Source organism: Erinaceus europaeus, chromosome 1, assembly GCF_950295315.1.
Source record: "Erinaceus europaeus chromosome 1, mEriEur2.1, whole genome shotgun sequence".
Taxonomy (NCBI): domain Eukaryota; kingdom Metazoa; phylum Chordata; class Mammalia; order Eulipotyphla; family Erinaceidae; genus Erinaceus; species Erinaceus europaeus.
Genome location: NC_080162.1, coordinates 60,978,152 through 61,001,244, shown reverse-complemented (window position 1 = coordinate 61,001,244; position 23,093 = coordinate 60,978,152). Strand labels below are relative to the sequence as shown.

At 38.8% G+C, this 23,093-nt stretch overlaps 1 protein-coding gene across 2 annotated transcripts in view; it reads right to left on the bottom strand.

Annotated features, from left to right (window-relative positions):
- The window catches only part of TASP1 (taspase 1), a 226,737-nt gene that overhangs the window by 107,961 nt on the left and 95,683 nt on the right, over positions 1-23,093 (bottom strand). For both annotated transcript variants that reach the window (XM_060186473.1, XM_060186476.1), the window contains one exon: positions 7,784-7,894. In XM_060186473.1, the coding sequence (XP_060042456.1) occupies positions 7,784-7,894 (111 nt within the window). The remainder of the gene's footprint in view (positions 1-7,783; positions 7,895-23,093) is intronic.

Genomic DNA, 23,093 nt, shown 5'->3' with positions numbered 1-23,093 from the left:
TGGAAAAGGGACAAAAAGCTGGATCGGGAAGAGAGTAGCTCCCTAATATGAGACAGGGGTATAAATATTGTTGACTGTAAACCCCATCGATTTGATTTGGTCTGGGGCCCATACTCAGCCTAGGAGCCTATGTGACCTCTGCATCCCTATAAACCTGGAAGTAACCCAGGTGCCCAACAACAGATGAGTGGCTGAGAAAGCTGTGGTATATATACACAATGAAATACTATGCAGCTATTAAAAACAATGAACCCACCTTCTCTGACCCATCTTAGATGGAGCTAGAAGGAATTATCTTAAGAAAGCTAAGTCAGAAAGATAAAGATATGGGATGATAAAGTATGGGATGATCCCACTCATCAACAGAAGTTGAGAAAGAAGAACAGAAAGGGAAAGTAAAAGCAGGATTTGACTAAATTTGTAGTAAGGCACCAAAGTAAAAACCCTAGGGTAAGAGTAAGGGTGGATAATCGGCTTCCTGGGGTGGTAGGTGGGTGGAGGTGGGATGGGATATAGTCTTTTGGCGGTGAGAATGGTGTTTACATACACTCCTATTAATTTATAGTTATATAAATAACTAATTAATATGAGAGGGGAAAATTTATTGTATGTCTCAAACTTTTTAAAGCACAGACTGAGTCTTTTAATACATAAGCTGAGTTTCTGATATGCTGACTCTCTCAAAAAGCCTAGACCAGGGAGAACAGAAGCAACCAGTGGCACAGCTATATACAAATAATGTCAAAGGACATGAAATATGGAGATGTTGTGTATGATACAGCAAATCCTAACAAAGGGGTTTTTCAGGATTTTCTGCCTTTAGCAGGCCAGCCAATAAGGGGCCATAGCGGTGACACCAAGGAGGTGTCTATAACTTAATTTGGGTTAAGAATTAGAATAGGGGAAAAAAAAATTCTTTTTTCTTCCTTTTAATTTTCAAGCATACATCCTTCCCGCCCCCCCCCCCCCCCCCCATAAGCAGTGCCTGGGACCAGCTACTAGCAGGATACCCCATACCACCAAACAGGGTTTTTTTTTTTTTTTTTTTTTTAAACTCACTGATACACATTTGGGAAGTTCCTCGCACTGCTCTTTAATCACAACCCTTCTTCTTATCTTCTCCCTTTTCTCTCTCTTATCTCTCTCTATCTCTCTCTCTCTTTTTTTTTTTTTATCTTGTCATACACTTCTTTCTTCTTTGCCTTTCTGAATTTGTGAATTACTTTGGGGAAGAAATCTGACCCAGAGTGGACTCTCTATGTGTGTATCTCTGCTCTAGTTCCCTTTACACTCTTACTACCCCTAGAATATACACTGGATAGTAGATTTGCATAACTGTCTATTCTTGCTATCCTCTCTTTCTTTTCTCTTTCTTCACTGGGATTTGGTTACTATTTTTTCACGGACTGGAGAAATTGTTTGGCTAACTGGTAACGATTAAACTCCTTCAATACTTACTTCAGTTGCTACTGTAATTCCGGAGGTTGGTGAGTGCAATTGTCACAAAGGGGTTTTTCAAAGTTAACCCAATTCTTTTAAATTCTTATGCCTTCTTACTTTATCATATTAAGAATTTAAGTATGAAGTTTTTTACAGAACAGGAAAAAAATGTAGCCTACAATATGTTAAGCATAATAACAGAAAAATATGTCATTCCACAAAACAAGTGAGAAAAATTCAACATTGCCAATACTGTTGCAAATGCTCAAAATCTCCTTCTAAGACAAAATTACTACCCTGAATTACTTTTCAATAACTTCCAGTTCTCCTTTATAGTTTTACCATGGGCACAGACACCATTAAATAATGGTTAGCTTAAAAAATGATAGTGGTTGGTTTTCAAGTCATATTAATGGTGGTATGTTGACAGCAATTCTTTGAAAAAAATGCATTTTAACCTAGAATTATATTTTTTTAATTGTTTAAATGGAGGTTAATGGTTTATAACTTATAGTACAAGATGTTGAGACACGAATACAATTTCTCATTTTCACACCTGACTTGGGTCCTTTTCCACAATCATGCTGTATCCCCAAAGCCCTGTAAATCCCTATCTTTCCCCTTGCTTCAACAGAGTCCTTTGCTTCAATATACCATACCCAGTGTAAGTTTCACTTTGTGCTTTCTTTTTCTGTCCTTGTTTCTTAAGATTCATCTATAAATGAGATCATATTGTACTAGTCCTTTTCTATTTGGCTTATCCAACTTAACATGATTCCATCAAGATCCACTCAAGATGATGCAAAGGAGATAACATCATTATTTTTAACAGCATATATATGATGGTCATTTGTCCTGGAGCATTTGGTTTGCTCACAAGTTTTGGCTGTTACAAATTGTGCTGCTATGAACATATATCTTTTTGGATAGGTGTTTTTCTTTCCACTGGATAAATCCTCAGAGAAAAATTGCACAGTTATAGGACAAGTCTAATTCCAGTGTTCCGAGAAATCTCCAGACTGTTTCTCACAAGGCTTAGACCAATTCACAGCCTCACCAGCCATATGTTTATTTTTCCCCACACCCTCAATAATACTTATTTCAGTCCTTTCTTATGTATAGCATTCTCATAGGTATATAATGTTGTATCATTGCTATCTTTATTTGCATTTCTTTGATAATCAGTGACTTTGAGTGTTTTATCATATTCCTGGATCTCTTCTTCGGTGAAAATTCTATGCCCATCCTCTCTCCATTTTATTGGGGTTGATTGTTTTTTTCCTTGCTCAGTTTAGTGAGTTACTTATATATTTTTGTTATCAGCCCTTTATCTAATGTATGGCATATAAAGGTCTCCCATTCTGTAGAGCATCATTCTGTTTTGGTGATGGTACCCATTGCTATGCAAAACCTTTTAAGTTTGACATAGTCCCACTGGCTTATTTTTGTTTTTCTTTTCCTTACTGTTAAGACTCTGGGCTTCATAGACATTTCCAAAACAGAGATCATGGGGGAGTCGGGCAGCAGCACAGCGGGTTAAGTGCAGGTGAGCTTTGGAGTGAGTGAGAGAACTGTAATAAGAAGAAGGTGAGGAGGGTATCTAAGTCTAAGTAGATACTATTTCATTATGAACTTGATACTGACTCACTACAGACTACTGTGTATTTTTGCTTTCAGGTATATATTTTCCCTAATTTATGGATACATGTGAACATATGCTCTATCTTACGGGACCTGGTCTATATCTAGGTTTTGGGACTTTGTTACAAAGTGAACCACCTGGAACAGAATTAGAGAATACTATGAAAGGAAAGGTCTCACCCGAGTAATGAAGCTGAAGGGTTGTCATTCCATGCCTGACGTCTCTGGACACAGTCTGAAGTGAAGCATGTTAAGGTGGTACTCATTGTGTTGATTAGGTTGGGATCAGCGGATGCAATATCATTTGGTATGAACTGAGAGAAGCATGCAGGAAAGTAAGCCCCACCCTAGAGGTTCCAGGACTGGGGGAAATAGAGGCTCTATAGAGGAAGCGGGAAGTTCCTGCTATCTTAGGGTTTAAGAAGGCAATAGATAATTATTGCTATAATCACTTTATTTGGCAATTGGGTTAACTTTGAAATATCCCTTTGTTAGGATTTGCTGTATCATATACAACATCACCATAATTTATGTGCATTCACATTATTTGTATATAGCTATGCTACCAGTTGCTTCTATTCTCCCTGGTCTAGGCTTTTTGAGAGAGTCAACATATCAAAAACTCAGCTTATGTATTAAAAAGACTCAGTCTGTGCTTTAAAATGTTTGAGATATACAATCAATTTTTCCCCTCATATTAATTAAATAGTTATTTATATGACTACAAATTAATAGAAGTGTACATAAACACCATTCCCACCACCAAAAGACTGAGGTCACATAGGCTCCTAAGCTGAATATGGGTCCCAGATCACATCAAATCGATGGGGTTTACAGTCAACAATATTTATACCCCTGTCCCATATTAGGGAGCTGTCTTCCCTGATCCAGCTTTCTGGTCCTTTTCCCAGCCATGACATCATCTCCCCAGACAATAAGTTGGATCCACCTGCATATCAGATTTCAGGCTCAGGGGAAAAAATAAAAATAAAAAATAATAATAAAAAAACTAGTATAGCCACAGGCCCTTTGAAATATAACTAAAATATGCCTACTAGCTATCTACAAGATGGAGGAAACCCACCCCCCCACCCCACTCTTCATCTGCACTATTCCAGCCTTTAGGTCCATGATTGGTCAACAATTTGTTTGGCCTTGTATGTTAACTCTTTTCAGCCACCAGGTTCCAGATGCTAGCATGATGCTGACCAGACTTCCCTTGACAAGACAACCCTACCCAAGTGTCCTGGAGCTCTACTTCCCCAGAGCCCTTCCCCACTAGGGAAAGAGAGAGACAGGCTGGGAGTATGGATCAACCTGTCAATGCCCATGTTCAGCGGGGAAGCAATTACAGAAGCCAGACCTTCCACCTTCTGCATCCCACAATGACCTTGGGTCCATACTCCCCAAAGGTAAAAGAATAGGAAAGCTACCAGGGGAGAGGAGAGGAGGGGATACAGAGTTCTGGCGGTGGGAATTGTGTGGAGTTGTGCCCCTCTTATCCTATGGTTTAGTCAATGTTTCCTTTTTATAAATAAAAAAACAAAAGTAAAAAAAAGAAATGGAGATACTGTGAGAGTATAAAAAACAAATGCGGGAGTCAGGCGGTGGTGCAGTGGGTTAAGCGCACGTGGCACAAAGCGCAGGGACCGGGTAAGGATCCCAGTTCGAGCCCCCAGCTCCCCACCTGCAGGGGAGTCGCTTCACGGGCGGTGAAACAGGTCTGCAGGTGTCTATCTTTCTCTCCCCCTCTCTCTCTGTCTTCCCCTCCTCTCTCCATTTCTCTCTGTCCTATCCAACAACAAAGCAACATCAACAATGGCAATAATAACCGCAACGAGGCTGCAACAACTAGGGCAACAAAAAGGGGGAAAAATAGCCTCCAGGAGCGGTGGATTCATGGTGCAGGCACCAAGCCCAGCAATAACCCTGGAGGAAAAAAAAAAAATGCTAGAGATAAAAAACACTATTGCAGAAATAAAGAATGCCTGTGATTAACAGTTCAGTAGACAGAACATGGCTGCTAAGAGAACATTTGAATTTGAGGCTATTTTAAGAATCTCTAGAAACAAGAGAAAAGACTGAAAAAATATTTAGAAGAAATATCCAAGACTTGTATAACATAAGAATAATAAGAATAGCAAAAGAAGAAAGATTCAAAAGAATTTTTTAAATCTATTTTATTTGTTTTGGAGGTTAACTTTGGTTTATAAGTATATAGATGTTTTAGAAGTAAAATTTCACACCTCTACAAAATACATTGCTGTACCACCTTTATCACCAAAATACCAGTCTTACTCCACCAAAATCCACTGAACAACCTCAATCCTTGTAATCCTACCCTCCCCACAACCAGGCCTCTTTGCTAATCTAAATTTTGCTGTCTGAATACAGCAGTTTGCCTTCATTTGACTTTACTGGTTTTCACTGCTTCCTTTCTTTATCTCTGTGAACAAGATCATTTTATATCTTCATTTTATATAAGCCTCACTTATAATTCTTCTTGAGCTGGCTTAGTAATGCATTCCTCTTAACTGTTGTCTGGAAAGTTCTCCATCACACTTTCATACCAAACTGATAACATGGTGGGTGAAAGTATCCTTGGGTGGAAAAGTCTTTTCCACTCAAAAATTTTAATATATCCTGCCAGTGCTTACTGGTCTTTAGCATTTCTGATGAGAAATCAACTGATAAAATCTTTATATAAGCTTCCTTTATAAGTGATTCTTTTTTTTCCTCTTGCTTCTTTCAAAATACTCTCTTTAACTTTTACTATTTAACTATAATGTACCTTAGTGAATTTAAGCTTGGAACTCTTACAGTTTCCTCAGTCTGAAACTCTGTCCTTGTCCATTTAGGGAAATTAGAAATATAAAATCCATGTCTTCAAGTAAGAATTCTGTGCCTTCTTTCTCTCTTCTTCCTCTAGCATACCTATGAAGGAATGGTGATGTTCCTCTTGATGCTGTGCCATAACTCTCCTATATTTTATTCACTTGCTTTAGTTCCTTTTTTCTTTTTGCTGAGCTAAGGTCACTAATAGATGCAGCCTCACATTTAGTTATGCAGTATGGCAAATAGACACCATGCAAGATTTCAACTCAACCATCAGCTATGAGTTCAAGAATATAATGCTGCTTTTTCATTATCTTTATTTATTGGCTAGAGACAAACAGAAATTGAGAGGGGAGGGGGAAGTAGAGGGGGAGAAAGAGAGACACCTGCAACATTGCTTCACCACTCACAAAGCTTTCCCCCTGCAGATGGGGACTGGGGACTTGAACCCAGGTCCTTTAATACCGTAACAGGTGCGCTCAATAAGGTGCACTAGCACCCAGCCCCTTGCCTTATTTCTTTTTAAAGTCAAATTATGGAACTAAGCTGAATATGGTCCCCAGACCAAATCAAATAGATAGGTTTTATAATCAACAATATTTATACCCCTTTCCCATATTAGGGAGATACTCTCTTCCCTGATCCAGCTTTCTGGTCCTTTTTCCAGGCATGACATCATCTCTCCCAGACAATAACTTGGATCCACCTGCATATCAGATTTCAGGCTCAGGGAAAAAAAATAAAAAGAGAAACAAAACAAACAAAAAAACTAGTATAGCCACAGGCCCTTTGGAATATAACTAAACTATGCCTACTAGCTATCTACAAAATGGAGGAAACCCCCCAACAATTCATCTGCACTATTCCAGCCTTTAAGTTCATGACTGATCAACAATTTGTTTAGCCTTGTATGTTAACTCTCTTTTCAGCCACCAGGTTCCAGATGCCGGCCAAGCATCCCTGAACTGAAGACCCCACCAATGTGTCCTGGAGCTCTGCTTCCCCAGAGACCCACCCTACTAGGGAAAGAGAGAGGCAGATTGGGATTATGGATTGACCTGTCAACGCCCATGTTCAATGGGGCAGCAATTACAGAAGCCAGACCTTCCATCTTCTGCATCCCATAATGACCTTGGTTTCATACTCCCAGAGGGTTAAAGAATAGGAAAGCTATCAGGGGAAGGGATAGAATATGGAGATCTGGTGGTAGGAATTGTGTGGAGTTGTACCCCCCTTATACTATGGTTTTATCAATGTTTCCTTTTTATAAGTTAATTAACTAATTAATTAAATTTAATAGATGGGAGTCAGGGGGTGGCGCAGCGGGTTAAGCATAAATGGCACAAAGTACAAGGACCTGGCTCCCCACCTGCAGAGGAGTCACTTCACAAGCGGTGAAGCAGGTCTGCAGGTGTCTGTCTTTCTCTCCCCCTCTGTCTTCCCCTCCTCTCTCCATTTCTCTCTGTCCTATCCAACAACAACAATGTCAATAACCACAACAATGTTAAACAACAAGGCCAACAAAAGGGAAAATAAATAAATAAAAAAAATATTTTTAAAAAATTTTTTAAAGCTTTTAAAGGAGAATATCCCTTAAATTTTCTTGTAGTGGAGTTTTATTCTATTGACTGTATAGTGCACTAATCCTAATCAGTGTTAAACCATTTGAACATTAGATTAGTTATATAGCAAGTTTTATGCTGCAGTTGTTATGATGAAATAACATCTCACAGCCTTTACTAATTGAAGGGCTAATCTAGGCAAGGCCCTGGAACTAAATCTTGCAACACAAATGTACTTATGGCATATATGACTCAGTGAAATGACCTATATATGAAAAGTATAATTTTCTTAATGTTGTACTTACTAATAAATTTGTTTTGCATAGTCTCCAAAAGAGCTTGATGAGCATCTTCGGCTTGTAAAGCGTGTGAACATTCTCTTGCCAGTATTGTGCGTACAAGATGTTCTCCACATCCTACAAATCCAAGGAAACCAAGAATGTTTAAGGAAAAGCAGTACTAAATATCCTTCTTTTCTTAGAATCATTAAAACTCCCCTCTGTTCCCTATGTATGTAAGAAGTAATTGTGTGGGATAATAATTTAGTGATAGATGAAATGATTCCCATGAGCAATATAATAATTTTAGTAATGAGATTTGGCAGAAACTAAAGAAACACAATTGTATAATGTCAAAAGGTAATTTTTTTTAAAAAAAGGAAAACCTTTTTAGTGGGGGTGATTTACATAGTACAGGAATGTAGAATATCTACTTGAAATACCCCAGGGTTCTGTATCATTACCCCTTAGTAACTATAAAAAACTTTTACTTATTATTTATTTATTTATTTATTTACTTTTTTGCCTCCAAGGTTATCACTGAAGCTTGGTGCCTACACTAACAATCCACTGTTCCTGGTGGCCATTTTTTTCCATTTTATTGGATAGGACAGAGAGAAACTAAGAGGGACAATGTAGAGGGAGAGAGAAAGACAGACTCTTGTAGACCTGTTTCACCACTCATGAAGGGTTCCTGCTGCAAGTGGAGAGCCAGGGGCTTGAACCCAGATGCTTGTCTGGGTCCTTTTGCTAAGTGTTATGTGTGCTTAACTAGGTGTGCTACCACCTGGCCCCAAAATTTGAGCTGTTTTGTTTGTTTGTTTTTACCAGAGCATGCTCAGCTCTAGTTTATGGTGAAGGGGATTGAACCTGGGACTTCAAGGCTTCAGTCATGAGCATCTCTTCTGCATAACCATTATGCTGCCTACTCCCATCCTTTATGATTTATTTATTTATATGCATTTGGTGTTACTCTCCCATCTTTCCTCTGGCACCTGCATATATGAGAGCATCGGAAAATCCTAGGCAGTCAAGGAACCTGAATCTCCTCCCACCCTAGTTATTACTAAAAAGTCAATCACACACCAACAAATGTTAAGTGGACTTAAAAAATATATATCACCATTAATACCTTTCTACACTTTACACAGTTTTCAGTGTGGATATTTTATGAAACTGTAAAGAAAAGAATCCACGTTAATTCCTTAAGATTAACTAAAATCCATCACACTATGAAAAGGTAGGCATGGTGGTGGTAAAAGACATTGTCTAAAATTTTATCACAAGTAGAAATTGTGGGGGTCGGGCAGTGGCGCAGTGGGTTAAGTGCACGTGGTACAAAGTGCAGGGATCGGCGTAAGGATCCTGGTTCGAGCCCCCGGCTCCCCACCTGCAGGGGAGTCGCTTCACGGGCGGTGAAACAGGTCTGCAGGTGTCTATCTTTCTCTCCCCCTCTCTCTCTGTCTTCCCCTCCTCTCTCCATTTCTCTCTGTCCTATCCAACAACAAAGCAACGTCAACAATGGCAATAATAACCGCAACGAGGCTGCAACAACTAGGGCAACAAAAAGGGGGAAAAATGGCCTCCAGGAGCGGTGGATTCATAGTGCAGGCACCTAGCCCAGCAATAACCCTGGAGGGAAAAAAAAAAAAAGTAGAATTGTGTGGGGCTGGGTGGTGGAATAACCACTTGAGAGCACATTTTACCATATGAATACAGATTCAAGCCCTGGCTTGCCACCTGCAGTGGGGAAGCTTCACAAGTGGTGAAACAGTACAGCAGGAGCCTGCCTGCCTCTCTCTCTCTCTCACTGTCCCTCTCTTTCTGTCTCTCTCTGTCTCTCTCTCTCATCCCCCTCTCTGCTTCCCTTTCCCCTCCCTTTCAATCTCCATTTAAAAAAAGAAAACCAGTGATGCATCCTGCAGGCACTAAGCCCCAGTTATAACCCTGGTGGCAATAAAGGAGGGAGAGGGAACTGTGGACTGGCAAAACAGCTCACCTGAAACAGTATATAAAGTCTGAATTCAAATGAAAACCAATACAAAGTGTCATAGTCATTTTTTAATCACCTGTTATCTTGCGAGAAATAAGTCCCCTATGTCTTCTGGTAAAGTACATATACAAATACTCTTTAGGATCTAAATATCTCTTTGTAGGAATTTCTATTTTGACGATGATCTAGATATGCAATTAATATATAACTATAAGAACAAAGTTGTGGTGTTTCCTGTTTTGTTAAATTTTTCTAATACTATTTTATACTCAAAAAATGAAATTAATAGAAAAAAAGCGATTTTGACATTTTCTATATAGAGACACTAGGCTAAGCTTGTGAAAAATCCATAAAACTTGGAGAGGGACTTCTGGAGGCAGAGCTACGAGCAGCAGCAGATCTCTTTCTCTCCTCTTCTCTCCACGGATCAACTAGGAATACCAAAGGAGACCACCCGGGACCGAAACAAGACAGGACTAGAATGACCACAGGAACCCACTAAATCACCAGTGAGTACAACACGTGTGGCTGGTGACAGAGAGGAAAGAGGAGCATAAGGAGAGATTAAGTGACTGCTAACAGTCCAACAGTTTATCAGTTGAGACACCACCTCCAGTCTGCTCCACCAACAAGGGGACAGCTGAAGGGAGGAGAGGACTCCCCAGAGTCTCACCAAGTGCAACTCTGAGTCTCCATTGCTACTACCCTCAGAATCTGGAGCAGCGACAGGGAGGGACACCAGGGGACAGAGATCTAACCAGGAAAACTCAGGAGAAGACCTATACCTCAGTGGCATAGATGAGGGGCTGTGAAAGTCTATTTGCATAACCACTGGATTATCTCTGCCACACCCTGCTTTATCTCTTGGTCAGGAGTCAGTGATTAAGCTAAGAAGCCTATTGATCCTTTAAAAGCACTCAGGCTCCCATAGCCTACAGGGAAGAAAAAAAAGAAGAAGCTTTTAAACCACTGAGCTCCAACTCAGGAATTAAAATACTATTGAAACAACTGTTAACTTCCACCACTGTGAACCCTTTAATTAACTTACTTAGACACAAGTCAATCCAGGCAATAGTGATCAGTAATTTGAAAAGTACTGATAAAGGGAACTCATAACATAATATATAAAATGGTTAAAACAAGAAGAAGAAATATTGGAGAATCGAACCAGGACAAGGGTCCAGCTAAAAAGTCCTCCAGAGGGTGAAGCACAAAATAACGAGTTCAACATCCAAACATTAGCTAAGGAAATAATAACAGGAGTGAGTAAAGAATTTGAAAAAAACTGCAATCAGAAATGCAGGAACAACAAATGAGAATATGGAAGAAAATAATAATTATCTCATGGTTATTAGAGAGCTGAAAGCTGAAATCACTGAGCTAAGAACGAAACTAGCTGAACAAGCTAAAACAGTATCATCAAAATAGATGAACTCCAGAAAATAGTAGAGGGCAGAGAGAATAGAATCAATGAGGCTGAAGACAGAATTAGCAAGATTGAGGATAAATTAGAGACAACTAAAAAAGAAGTAAGAGATCTCAAAAAGAGATTAAGAGATGCTGAAAACAACGACAGAGTCCTATGGAATAACTTCAAAAGAAACAATATACACATTATTGGCATACCAGAGGAAGAAAGAGAAGGAGAGGAAGAAAGCATTTTCCAGGCCATAATAGCTGAAAATTTATCTAGTCTAGAAAACATCAAAGACATAAAGATTCAAGAAGCCCAGAGGGTCCCAAACAGAATTAACCCAAAGGACACCAAGACATATCATACTTAGAATGGAAAGGAATAAGGATAAAGAAAGGATCCTGAAGGCTGCAAGAGAAAAACAAAGAGTCTCCTACAAAGGAAAACCCATAAGATTAGCAGCAGACTTCTCCATACAAACACTACAGGCCAGAAGAGAATGGCAAGATATCTATTGAGTATTCAATGAGAAAGGTTTTCAGCCAAGAATACTATATCCTGCTAAACTGTCATTCAGACTAGATGGAGGCATTAAAACCTTCTCAGACAAGCAAAAGTTAAAGAAATTAACTATCTCCAACTCTGCCCTGAAAGAACTTCTGAAAGGTCTGCTACAAACAATCAGACCACCACATATAGGACATATATCATAAAACTCTACAAGAATGGCATTAAAATATCTTCAATCTTTCATATCAATAAATGTCAATGGCCTGAATTCATCTATTAAGAGACACAGAGTAGGAAGATGGATCAGAAAATACAACCCAACAATATGCTGTCTATAGGAAACCCACCTAACTCAACAAGACAAACACAGACTTAAAGTGGAAGGATAGAAAACTATCATACAAGCCAATGGCCCACAAAAAAGGATAGGAACAGCTATTCTCATATCTGACACGATAGACATTAAAATAGATAAGATTAAAAAAGATAGGAATGGACACTACTTAATGCTCAGAGGATCAGTCAATCAAGAGGACATAACAATTTTTAACATCTATGCACCCAATAAGAAGCCATCTAAATACATCAAACTTCTACTGAAAGAGCTACAGCAATATATTAACAGCAATACAATCATAGTAGGGGACTTCAACACCCCACTCTCTCAACTTGACAGATCATCCAGGCAGAAAAATCAATAAAGACATAAGGGAGCTAAATGAAGAGATAGATAAGCTGGATCTATTCTATTGGACATTTTCAGAGTGATTCATCCCAAGAAACTGGATTACACATTTTTTTGAATTTAATTTATTTCTTTATTGTGGAATTAATGTTTTACATTCAACAGTAAATACAATAGTTTATTCATGCATAACATTCCCCAGTTTCCCATTTAACAATACAACCCCCACCAGGTCCTCTGTCATCCTTCATGGACCTGTATTCTCCCCACCCATCCACCCCAGAGTCTTTTACTTTGGTGCGATATGCCAATTACATTTCAGGTTCTACTTGTGTTATCGTTTCTGATCTTGTTTTTCAACTTCTGCCTGAGAGTGAGATCATCCCATATTCATCCTTCTGTTTGGAATACACATTTTATTCAAATCGACATGGGTCATTCTCAAGGATAGACCATATATTAAGCCACAAAGACAGCATCAGCCAATTCAAGAGCACTGAAATCATCCCAAACATCTTCTCAGACCACAGTGGAATTAAACTAACACTTAACAATCAACAAAAGATTAGTAATAGTCCCAAAATGTGGAAGCTCAACAGTACACTTCTTAACAACTACTGGGTCAAAGAGGAAATCAAGGAAGAAGTAAAAATGTTTGGAGAGTTCAATGAAAATGAAGACAGAAGATATAAAAATATTTGGGACACAGCTAAAGCAGTACTAAGAGGGAAGTTCATAGCTATACAAGCACGCATTGGGAAACAAGAAAAAGCACAAATAAACAGCCTGATTGCACATCTTAAAGTCCTAGAAGAAGAAGAACAAAGGAACCCTAAAGCAACCAGAAGGACAGAAATAAAGTTAGGGCAGAAATAAATAACATTGAAAATAAGAAAACCATACAAAAGATCAAAAAAGGTAAATGTTGGTTCTTTGAAAGAGTAAACAAAATCGACAAACCTTTAGCAAGACTCACAAAACAAAAAAGGGAGAAGACTCAAATAAATCGGATAGTAAATGAAAGAGGAGATATCACGACAGACACCGCATAAATTCAACATATCATGCGAGGCTTCTATGAACAACTATCTGCCACCAAGCTAGAGAACCTGGAAGAAATGGACGATTTCCTAGATACCTACCAAGTTCCAAAACTAAGTAAAGAGGAAGTGGATAACATGAACAGGCCCATCACAGCTAATGAAATTGAAACAGTTATCAAAAATCTTCCCAAAACTAAAAGTCCTGGACCAGATGGTTTTACAAATGAATTGTTCAAAACCTTCAAAGAAGAACTAATACCTCTACTTTTAAAAGTCTTCCAGAAGATTGAAGACACTGGAATACTCCCTGCCAGCTTCTATGAAGCCAACATCACCCTGATACCAAAAGCAGACAGAGACACAACCAAAAAAGAAAACTACAGACCAATATCTCTGATGAACATAGATGCTAAAATATTGAACAAAATTCTAGCCAACCGGATACAGCAGTATATCAAAAAGATTGTTCACCGTGACCAACTGGGGTTTGTCCCAGGCATGCAAGGTTGGTTTAATATACGTAAATCTATCAATGTGATCTACCACATCAACAAAAGCAAGACCAAAAACCACATGGTCATATCAATAGATGCAGAGAAAACTTTTGAAAAAATACAACATCCATTTATGATCTAAACACTACAAAAAATGGGAATAGATGGAAAATTCCTGAAGATAGTGGAGTCTATATATAGCAAACCTACAGCCAACGTCATACTCAATGGTGAAAAATTGGAAGCATTTCCCCTCAGATCAGGTACTAGACAGGGCTGCCCACTATCACCATTACTATTCAACATAGTGTTGGAAGTTCTTGCCATAGCAATCAGGCAGGAGCAAGGAATTCAAGGATACAGATTGGAAGAGAAGAAGTCAGACTCTCCTTATTTGCAGATGACATGATAGTATACATGGAAAAACCTAAGGAATCCAGCAAGAAGCTTTTGGAAATCATCAGGCTATACAGTAAGGTGTCAGGCTACAAAATTAACATTCAAAAGTCAGTGGCATTCCTATGCAAACACTAAGCTAGAAGAAATTGAAATGCAGAAATCAATTCCTTTTACTATAGCAACAAAAACAATAAAATATCTAGGAGTAAACCTAACCAAAGAAGTGAAAGACTTGTAAACTGAAAATTATGAGTCACTACTCAAAGAAACTGAAAAAGACACAAAGAAGTGGAAAGATATTCCATGTTCATGGGTTGGAAGAATTAACATCATCAAAATGAATATATTACCCAGAGCCATCTACAAATTTGATGCTATCCCCATCAAGATGCCAAGCACATTTTTTAGGAGAACAGAAAAAAATACTACAAATGTTTATCTGCAACCAGAAAAGACCTAGAACTGCCAAAACAATCTTGAGAAAAAAGAACAGAACCGGAGGCATCACACTTCCAGATCTCAAACTGTATTATAGGGCCATTATCATCAAAACTGCTTGCTACTGGAACATGAATAGACAGATTGACCAGTGGAATAGAATTGAGAGCCCAGAAGTGAGCCCCCACACCTATGGACATCTAATCTTTGACAAAGGGGCCCAGACTATTAAATGGGGAAAGCAGAGTCTCTTCAACAAATGGTGTTGGAAACAATAGGTTGAAACATGCAGAAGAATGAAACTGAACCACTGTATTTCACCAAATACAAAAAAAATTCCAAGTGGATCAAGGACTTGGATGTTAGTCCACAAACTATCAGATACTTAGAAGAAAATATTGGCAGAACTCTTTTCCGCATAAATTTTAAACACATTTTCAATGAAACGAATCCAATTACAAGGAAGACTAAGGCAAGTATAAACCTATGGGACGACATCAAATTAAAAAGCGTCTGCACAGCAAAAGAAACCAAACCAAGAGACCCCTCACAGAATGGGAGAAGATCTTTACATGCCATACATCAGAAAAGAGGCTAATAACCAACATATATAAAGAGCTTGCCAGACTCGACAACAAAACAAATAACCCCATCCAAAAATGGGGGGAGAACTTGGACAGAATATTCACCACAGAAGAGATCCAAAAGGCCAAGAAACACATGAAAAAATGCTCCAAGTCTCTGATTGTCAGAGAAATGCAAATAAAGACAAAAATGAGATATCACTTCACTCCTGTGAGAATGTCATACATCAGAAAAGGCAACAGCTACAAATGCTGGAGAGGGTGTGGGGTCAAAGGAACCCTCCTATACTGTTGGTGGAATGTTATTTAGTCCAACCTCTGTGGAGAGCAGTCTGGAGAACCCTCCTAAGGCTAGAAATGGACCTACCCTTTGATCCTGCAATTCCTCTCCTGGGGATACATCCTAAGGAACCCAACATATCCATCCAAAAAGATCTGTGTACACATATGTTCTTGGCAGCACAATTTGTAATAGCCAAAACCTGGAAGCAACCCAGGTGTCCAACAACAGATGAATAGCTGAGCAAGTTGTGGTACATATACATAATGGAATACTACTCAGCTATAAAAAATGGTGACTTCACCATTTTCAGCCGATCTTGGATGGACCTTGAAAAATTCATGTTATGTGAAATAAGTCAGAAACAGAAGGATGAATATGGGATGATCTCACTCTCAGGCAGAAGTTGACAAACAAGATCTAAAACGAAAACATAAGTAGAACCTGAAATGGAATTGGCATATCGCACCAAAGTAAAAGACTCTGGGGTGGATGGGTGGGGAGAATACAGGTCCATGAAGGATGACAGAGGACCTGGTGGGGGTTGTATTGTTAAATGGGAAACTGGGGAATGTTATGCATGTATAAACTATTGTATTTACTGTTGAATGTAAAACATTAATTCCCCAATAAAGAAATAAATTTTTAAAAAAGTTAGTAAAACAAAATTGTGAAATAAAAAAAAATCTATAAAATTTAATTCCCTGTTTGTAGTTATTTGATGTTGAACAGTGAAATGTTATACTTTAGAACAATAATAATTGCTAGGAAATTGGCAGATTATAAGCTAAATGAGTGTTCAGAAGGTTATGTACACATACCTTTAGTCAAACAGCTAAACCACATAAAGTTAACATCACATCAAAAATACACAATATGTGGCAGAAACTTTTTCCTGAGCTGTTATACAAGAACCTACAGGGTGTTTTAATGATTGATTTTTACCAAGAAACTTTTAAAATTATGACTTCTTTTCTGACATCACCCTGACATAAGAGCCTTGACACCAAAAGTTTATTCTCCTATAGGTTCTAATGAAAGAAAAGTTTGACTTCTGTGGTTTTACCCACAAAATTCTTAAGTTTCTTGGTGCGTACAACTTTACAGTTGAAGTATGATTCAAAGGCAAACAGTTCCATCTTACTCACCCACTTAGAACTGGGAATTTTATTACAACCTTTGTTTATCTATTCTCATGCAAGGTTCTATTTATGCTCTTGGATCTCAGATAAACAAAGGAACTATACAAAGAATGACAACCTAGTAACACAGAGGAAATCTGATAAATCCTTTTTCTAAAGGAAAAAAATTTAAGTGCACACTTATTTAGCAACAAGGAAAATGGCAACTGAATGAGCTGAAACACATAAGGAAATAGAATAGGAAAGCTATCAAGGGAGGGGATTGGATACGGAGTTCTGGTGGTGGGAATTGTGTGGAGTTGTACCCCTCTTATCCTATGGTCTTGTCAATATTTCCATTTTTTAAATAATAATAATGATGATAATAATAATAAAATGCTTGTCACCTTTGAATGATACTATGAAATAACTTACTATTCCAAAATGGATTTATGAAACTTAAGCTTTTGTTTTGCCTGCATATACGAACTGTGCAGAATGGTAAACAGGCTATAAAGGCGTTGTTGTTGTTGTTGTTTTCATAGAATGATTCTAGTTAATAAGAAATTAACAGAATTAGAATGAAATTGTTTGTAGACTATAATAATAATTGATATAGGAAGTAATCACCAATGGCTAATATGCAAAAAGATGCAATTAGATGGGGGTCAAGCAGCAGCACTGCAGAGTAAGTGCTCATGGTGCCATGCACAAGGACCAGCGTAAGGATCCCAGTTCGAGCTCCCTACCTGCAGGGGGTTCACTTCACAGATGGTGAAGCTGGTCTGCAGGTGGCTATCTTTCTTTCTTCCTCTCTTCCTCCCCTTCTCTCTCGATTTCTCTCTATCCTATCCAACAACAACAATGACAACAATAATAGTAATGGCAACAACAAGGGCAACAAAATGGAAAAAAATGGCCTCCAGGAGCAGTGCAGGCACCAAGCACCAGCAATAACCGTGGAGGCAAAAAAAAAAAAAAAAAAAACTAGATATGATGTCTTTTGATAAAAATTATGCTCCTATAATTGTGCCCCCATATGAAAAAATACACCTGAATCTGGTCGAGTCTATCAATTTCTAGAAATAAAATATCTGCAAATAATTTACAATTGGCAACACATATTTAATGGTGGATAACTGAACTGTTTCTCCCTAATACAAGGAGTAAGGCAATTGGGAGCTGTGTGGTGGTGCATGCGGTTGAGCACACATGGTTACCATGAGGAAAGACCAAATATCACACTGGATCACCATGGACAGATGAGAAGCTATTCCCATGGATTAAGAGTACTGTGGTGCTGTGGTATCTCCCCTTCTCTCTCCCTCTCTGTCTGAAATAAAAATGCTTTAAAAAAAATAAGAAGGGTTGGGAGGGGTGGGAAAGGGAGATGAGGGGATTGACTCAGGAGTAGTGAAATAACACAAATGTGACATACTTGTGAGGAAAAAAATTATATTATCAAATAATATTATAACTACAAAAGGTAAATGACAAATTTAAAAGGTTTTATAATAATAATAAACATGCAAAATTACCAATTTTTGATAATTAAGATCACCTTTGGAACATCTCAGATAATTTTTAATCTTTCTCTTTGTTTCATTTAGTGGCAATCATGGTGGGATGCATTAAATTATTGCAAAATAAAATATTAAACGTCTTTATGTATCAAGTTTTTTTTCCTTTATTGGAGGATTAATGTTTTACATTCAACAGTAAATCCAACAGTTTGTATATGCATAACATTTCTCAGTTTTCCACATAATGTACCAAGTTTTTTAACATACTAGTCAAATGTAGTGTTTAAGTGGTAGAGGATTATAATATAATTCCTTCACAGGATCTCAGAGAGATATTAGAACGTTTACATATTAACTCCTAACCTCACAGATCTTTCCCTCCTTTGAGAGACATTAACTATCTAGCCCCAGCTCTGATACAAAGAGCTCCCAGGAGACTCTTGTAGAGTTGCTTTCACCAAGGAGACATAATCACATTCCTGGGCAGCTTGCATACAAGAGTACAGTATCAGCAGTAACAAAAGCTCACATTCAGTACCACTGGCACAGCACAATCTCCGAGGATTACTGATGATTTTGAAGTATTTATGTCATCTTATAAATGCTGCCATTCACTCTCACTGTGGCTAGTGGGCATCTGAAAAATCTTTCAACACATCTCCTGTTGGAAATCCACAGAGACAGATAAGTAATGAGGAAAGGCCTTTCCAAATTTAAAGGAAACATTTAGTACTTCAGTTTCTAGTATTGCAACATCTCTTTTTCAACAAAGGAATTTATTACACAGTACGTCACCTTTTCCCTGTTGGAGGATTTAATGCCAATTTTGGAGTTGGGTTACTTCAGGTTTTCTAGCCTGTCTTGTGAAATTAAAGAGAGGACTGCCTTAAAAGTGATAGAACACACATGATTTTAGTCTCCCAAGTGTCCCCAGTTATCAAACCTGGAACCTATTATAGACAAGACAAAAAAACATAAGGAGCTTAATAAAGAGATGGAATAAGTGAAGATGTCTAATGCAGGTCAAGTCCAAAGATCATATTCATCAACACACATTTACTGCTTCTCCAATATTCAGGCCTCTGTGATCTATACTCTTCAACAAATTCAACAAACATATTTACAGTAATCTATCAAACAGAACACATTTTTTTCCTTTTTTGATAAATAACAAACAACCCAAAGAAAAGCCAATTTTACAGTTATCACCTACTTAAACCATAGCGAGGAAATGGGCGTGGAAGACAGCTTACCTAAAAGAGCACACACTCTACCACACTTGAGGATCAGGTTTGAGCTCCTGGCACCGAATGAGAGCACCATGCACATGGGAAGCTTCACAAGCGGTTGAGTAATGCTAAGTATTTCTCACTTTTCCTCTCCCTCTCCCCATTCCTCTCCCCTCACCTCTCTCTCTCTCTCTCCCCCTCCCTCCCTCCCTTTCTCTATTTCTCTCTATCTGGTAGTTAAAGAGTTTTCCAGGAGTAATGGAATCACACAGGCCCAAAAAAACCCTCATGGCAAGGAAGAACACAATGAAAGGTAGAGGAGTAGTCATATTACAACAGCAGTAATTAAACAGTGGGTTTCCAAATCCAGTACCACTTCATTAAGGAAATGTTGACTTATAGAATTTTTGTTACGACAAAGGTACATTTCCCCAATACAGGTTATCAGTATAGTTCACCCTTAACCAGGCCGTCATCATGTTCTACCACAGGGACTCAGGTCCCCCATCTTCCCTTTGTAATCCTCCCTTCCCCTGCTGAGACACCAGATTTGCAGTGATAACCTAGAGTCCACAAGAGAAGTCATCCAGGGTAGGAGGCGGTGGCGCACTATAGTACGAGGCGCAAGGACAGGTGCATGGTCCCGGTTCAAACTTTTTTTTTATTCTCAGTATTTTTGTTTTTTTCTTGCCTCTAGAGTTACTGCTGGAGCTTGGTGCCTGCACTACAATCCACTGCCCCTGGAGTCCATTTTTCCCATATTGTTGCTATTGTTGTTATTGTTGTCATTGCTGTTGGACAGAACAGAGGGAAAACGAGAGAGAAGGGGAGGCAGAGAGGGAGAGAAAGATAGACACCGGCAGACCTGCTTCACCTTCTGTGAAGTGACCTCCTGCAGGTGGGGAGCCAGGGTCCTTATGCCAGTCATTGCGCTTCCTTAACCCACTGCGCTACCACCTGGCCCCTCTTTCCCCCACCCAATGCCACCCCCCAACCACCACCAGAAATAGGGTGAAAGACAGAGATTGAAAGAAAGGCAGAAAGAGAAGAGGTACGGGCCAGGCGGTGGCACACGCAGTTAAGGGCACATAGTTGAAGTGCAAGGATCTCAGAGACCTCAGAGGGGAGGGTTGAGAGTGTGGGGAGTGGGGGGTGCCAGGGTGCAGTTGCTTCACAAGAGGTGAAGGAGGTCTGAAGGTGTTTTTCTCCCTATCTTCCCCTCACCTCTCAATGTCTCTTTCTGTCAGAGACGTGAAGGGAAGGGAGAGGGGAGGGGAGGGGAGGGGAGGGGAGGGGAGGGGAGGGGAGGGGAGGGGAGGAGAGGAGAGGAGAGGAGAGGAGAGGAGAGGAGAGGAGAGGAGAGGAGAGGAGAGGAGAGGAGAGGAGAGGAGAGGAGAGGAGAGGAGAGGAGAGGAGAGGAGAGGAGAGGAGAGGAGAGGAAACAGCCAAGGGAGCAGTGAATTCATAGTGCAGGCACTGAGCCCCAGAAATCATCCAGTATTCATCCTTCTCCTTCAGGCTTATCTCACTCAACATAATTCTTTCCAGTTTCATGTGTAGCAAAGGAGTGTGTAGCTGTGTAGTAATCTACTGTGAATATATGTCACAACTTCTTTAACCATCCATGTGTTGTCTCCAAATGTTGCTTATTACAAATGGAACCACCATGAACATGGATGTGCATAGATCTTTGTTGGATATGTGTCTGTATGTTCCCTGGACAAATATATAAAAGAAAAATATCTTGGTCACATGGTAGGATAATTTTTAATGCTTTTAGTAATCTCCAGACTGTTTTCCACAGAGATGAACTAATTTACAATCCCACAAACAGTGTAGAAGTATTCCCTTCTCTCCACATGGAAAATATTTCACCTACAGTAAAAGGCATAGGCCACAAAAATTAATACTTTATGTTTATTTATCAATTTTTCTTTATTTATTTTACCAGAGCAACATTCAGTTCTGGCTATTGGTGGTGCCAAGGATCAAACCTGAGACCTCTTGCATGTATGTCCCATGCACTAACACTTCACAAACTCTCTGGCTCAGTGTTTTATATTTATTAGTTACTATCGTTATTATCAATTTTAGTAAAAAGGAATAATTAAACTACAAAATATTTTATTGCTTGAACAAAAGCAACTGCGAATATAGGAAAACTCCCAGTTTTGTGACAATAATACTCTCACAGAATGAAATATATTACAAAGAAACAAAAACGTAGAAATGGAGAACAACAACAACAACAACAACAAAAGCTGCAGAAACTGAGTAAGTTCCTTTGTCCAGTCTGTCATGTCAGAGAATCTGTGGTTAACAATACAGACATGCTGCCTCTCAGACTTGAAGTCACTCATTTTTTGGTGGCTCTCTTTGCAGTAATATCACATTATGCCACTATGTAATTTTCAGGTATGCATCAATATAAACCAGTATCTGTAAAAACTATATTAAAACCACTATAACTATCCTTTGCTAAAAATTGCAACAGATAGTTTAATCCTTTAACCTGATTTACCCATCAAGAAGCTCCCTTGCCTTCTGGTAACTGATAAATTGGTCATATACTTTTTTTTTCTTTTCTAATTGCTTTCCAAATGACCTTTTTTTAAAAAAAGACTATTAATTTATTCCCTTTCTGTTGCTCTTGTTGTTTCACTGTTGTTATTGATGTCATTGTTGTTGGACAGGACAAAGAGAAATGGAGAGAGGCGAGGAAGACAGAGGGGGAGAGAAAGACACCTGCAGACCTGCTTCATCACCTGTGAAGCGACTCCCTGCAGGTGGGGAGCAGAGGGCTTGAATGGGGATCTTACCCCAGTCCTTCTGCTTTGTGCCACGTGCACTTAACCTGCTACTATACCACCAGACTCCCTCCAAATCACCTTACAGGGGGTGGAGGGAGATAATGATTTACAAAACAGATGTCACATGAGTACAGTTTCTTATCTCTGTGATAGATGTCCTTTGTTGACCCACCTACTGTTGTCTGAATTACATGCCTAGTTCAAGAAAAACCTCCAGCATCCCAACAAGTATTCTTTAAGTGTATTTCAGAAGTTCTCGAAAGCAAGAGGCTGAGACAGCAAGATGGAGGGAGTTTTCACAGGTGCAGAAAGACAGTGAACCAATAAACTATCATTAATCAGGTGGTAAAAGAGAGAGGGGTGAAAATCATGGAAAAAATTCCAATGATTTAATTTAATATATGCAAATACGCAATAAGTATACAGGCATATAAAAGTTTGTTAGTGATGTAAGTATCTTGAAAGGTAAATCCTCTCAAACTACTGTCAAAATATGTAAAACAGGAATGAACTTTATTCACAATGGCAAAACCACACAGTCCCAAGTCAAATGAAAAGGACATTGACTCAATGTCCTATGTAAGATATATGTAAAAAGGAGTGTGCACTTTTTAGTGGCAAATGTTTCCCTCAGTTTTTCCTGTGTTTCAAACATAATTCCTAGCATATAATCAATTATGAGATGTTTGGGGAAAAAAACATAAGAAATAATATAACCTGAAAACTAAAGAAAGATTGTGAATAGAAGCAAATCACAAATGGTCCAGAAGTTGGACTTAGCGGATAGAAAATGTTTTATCTGACGCAGGCCATA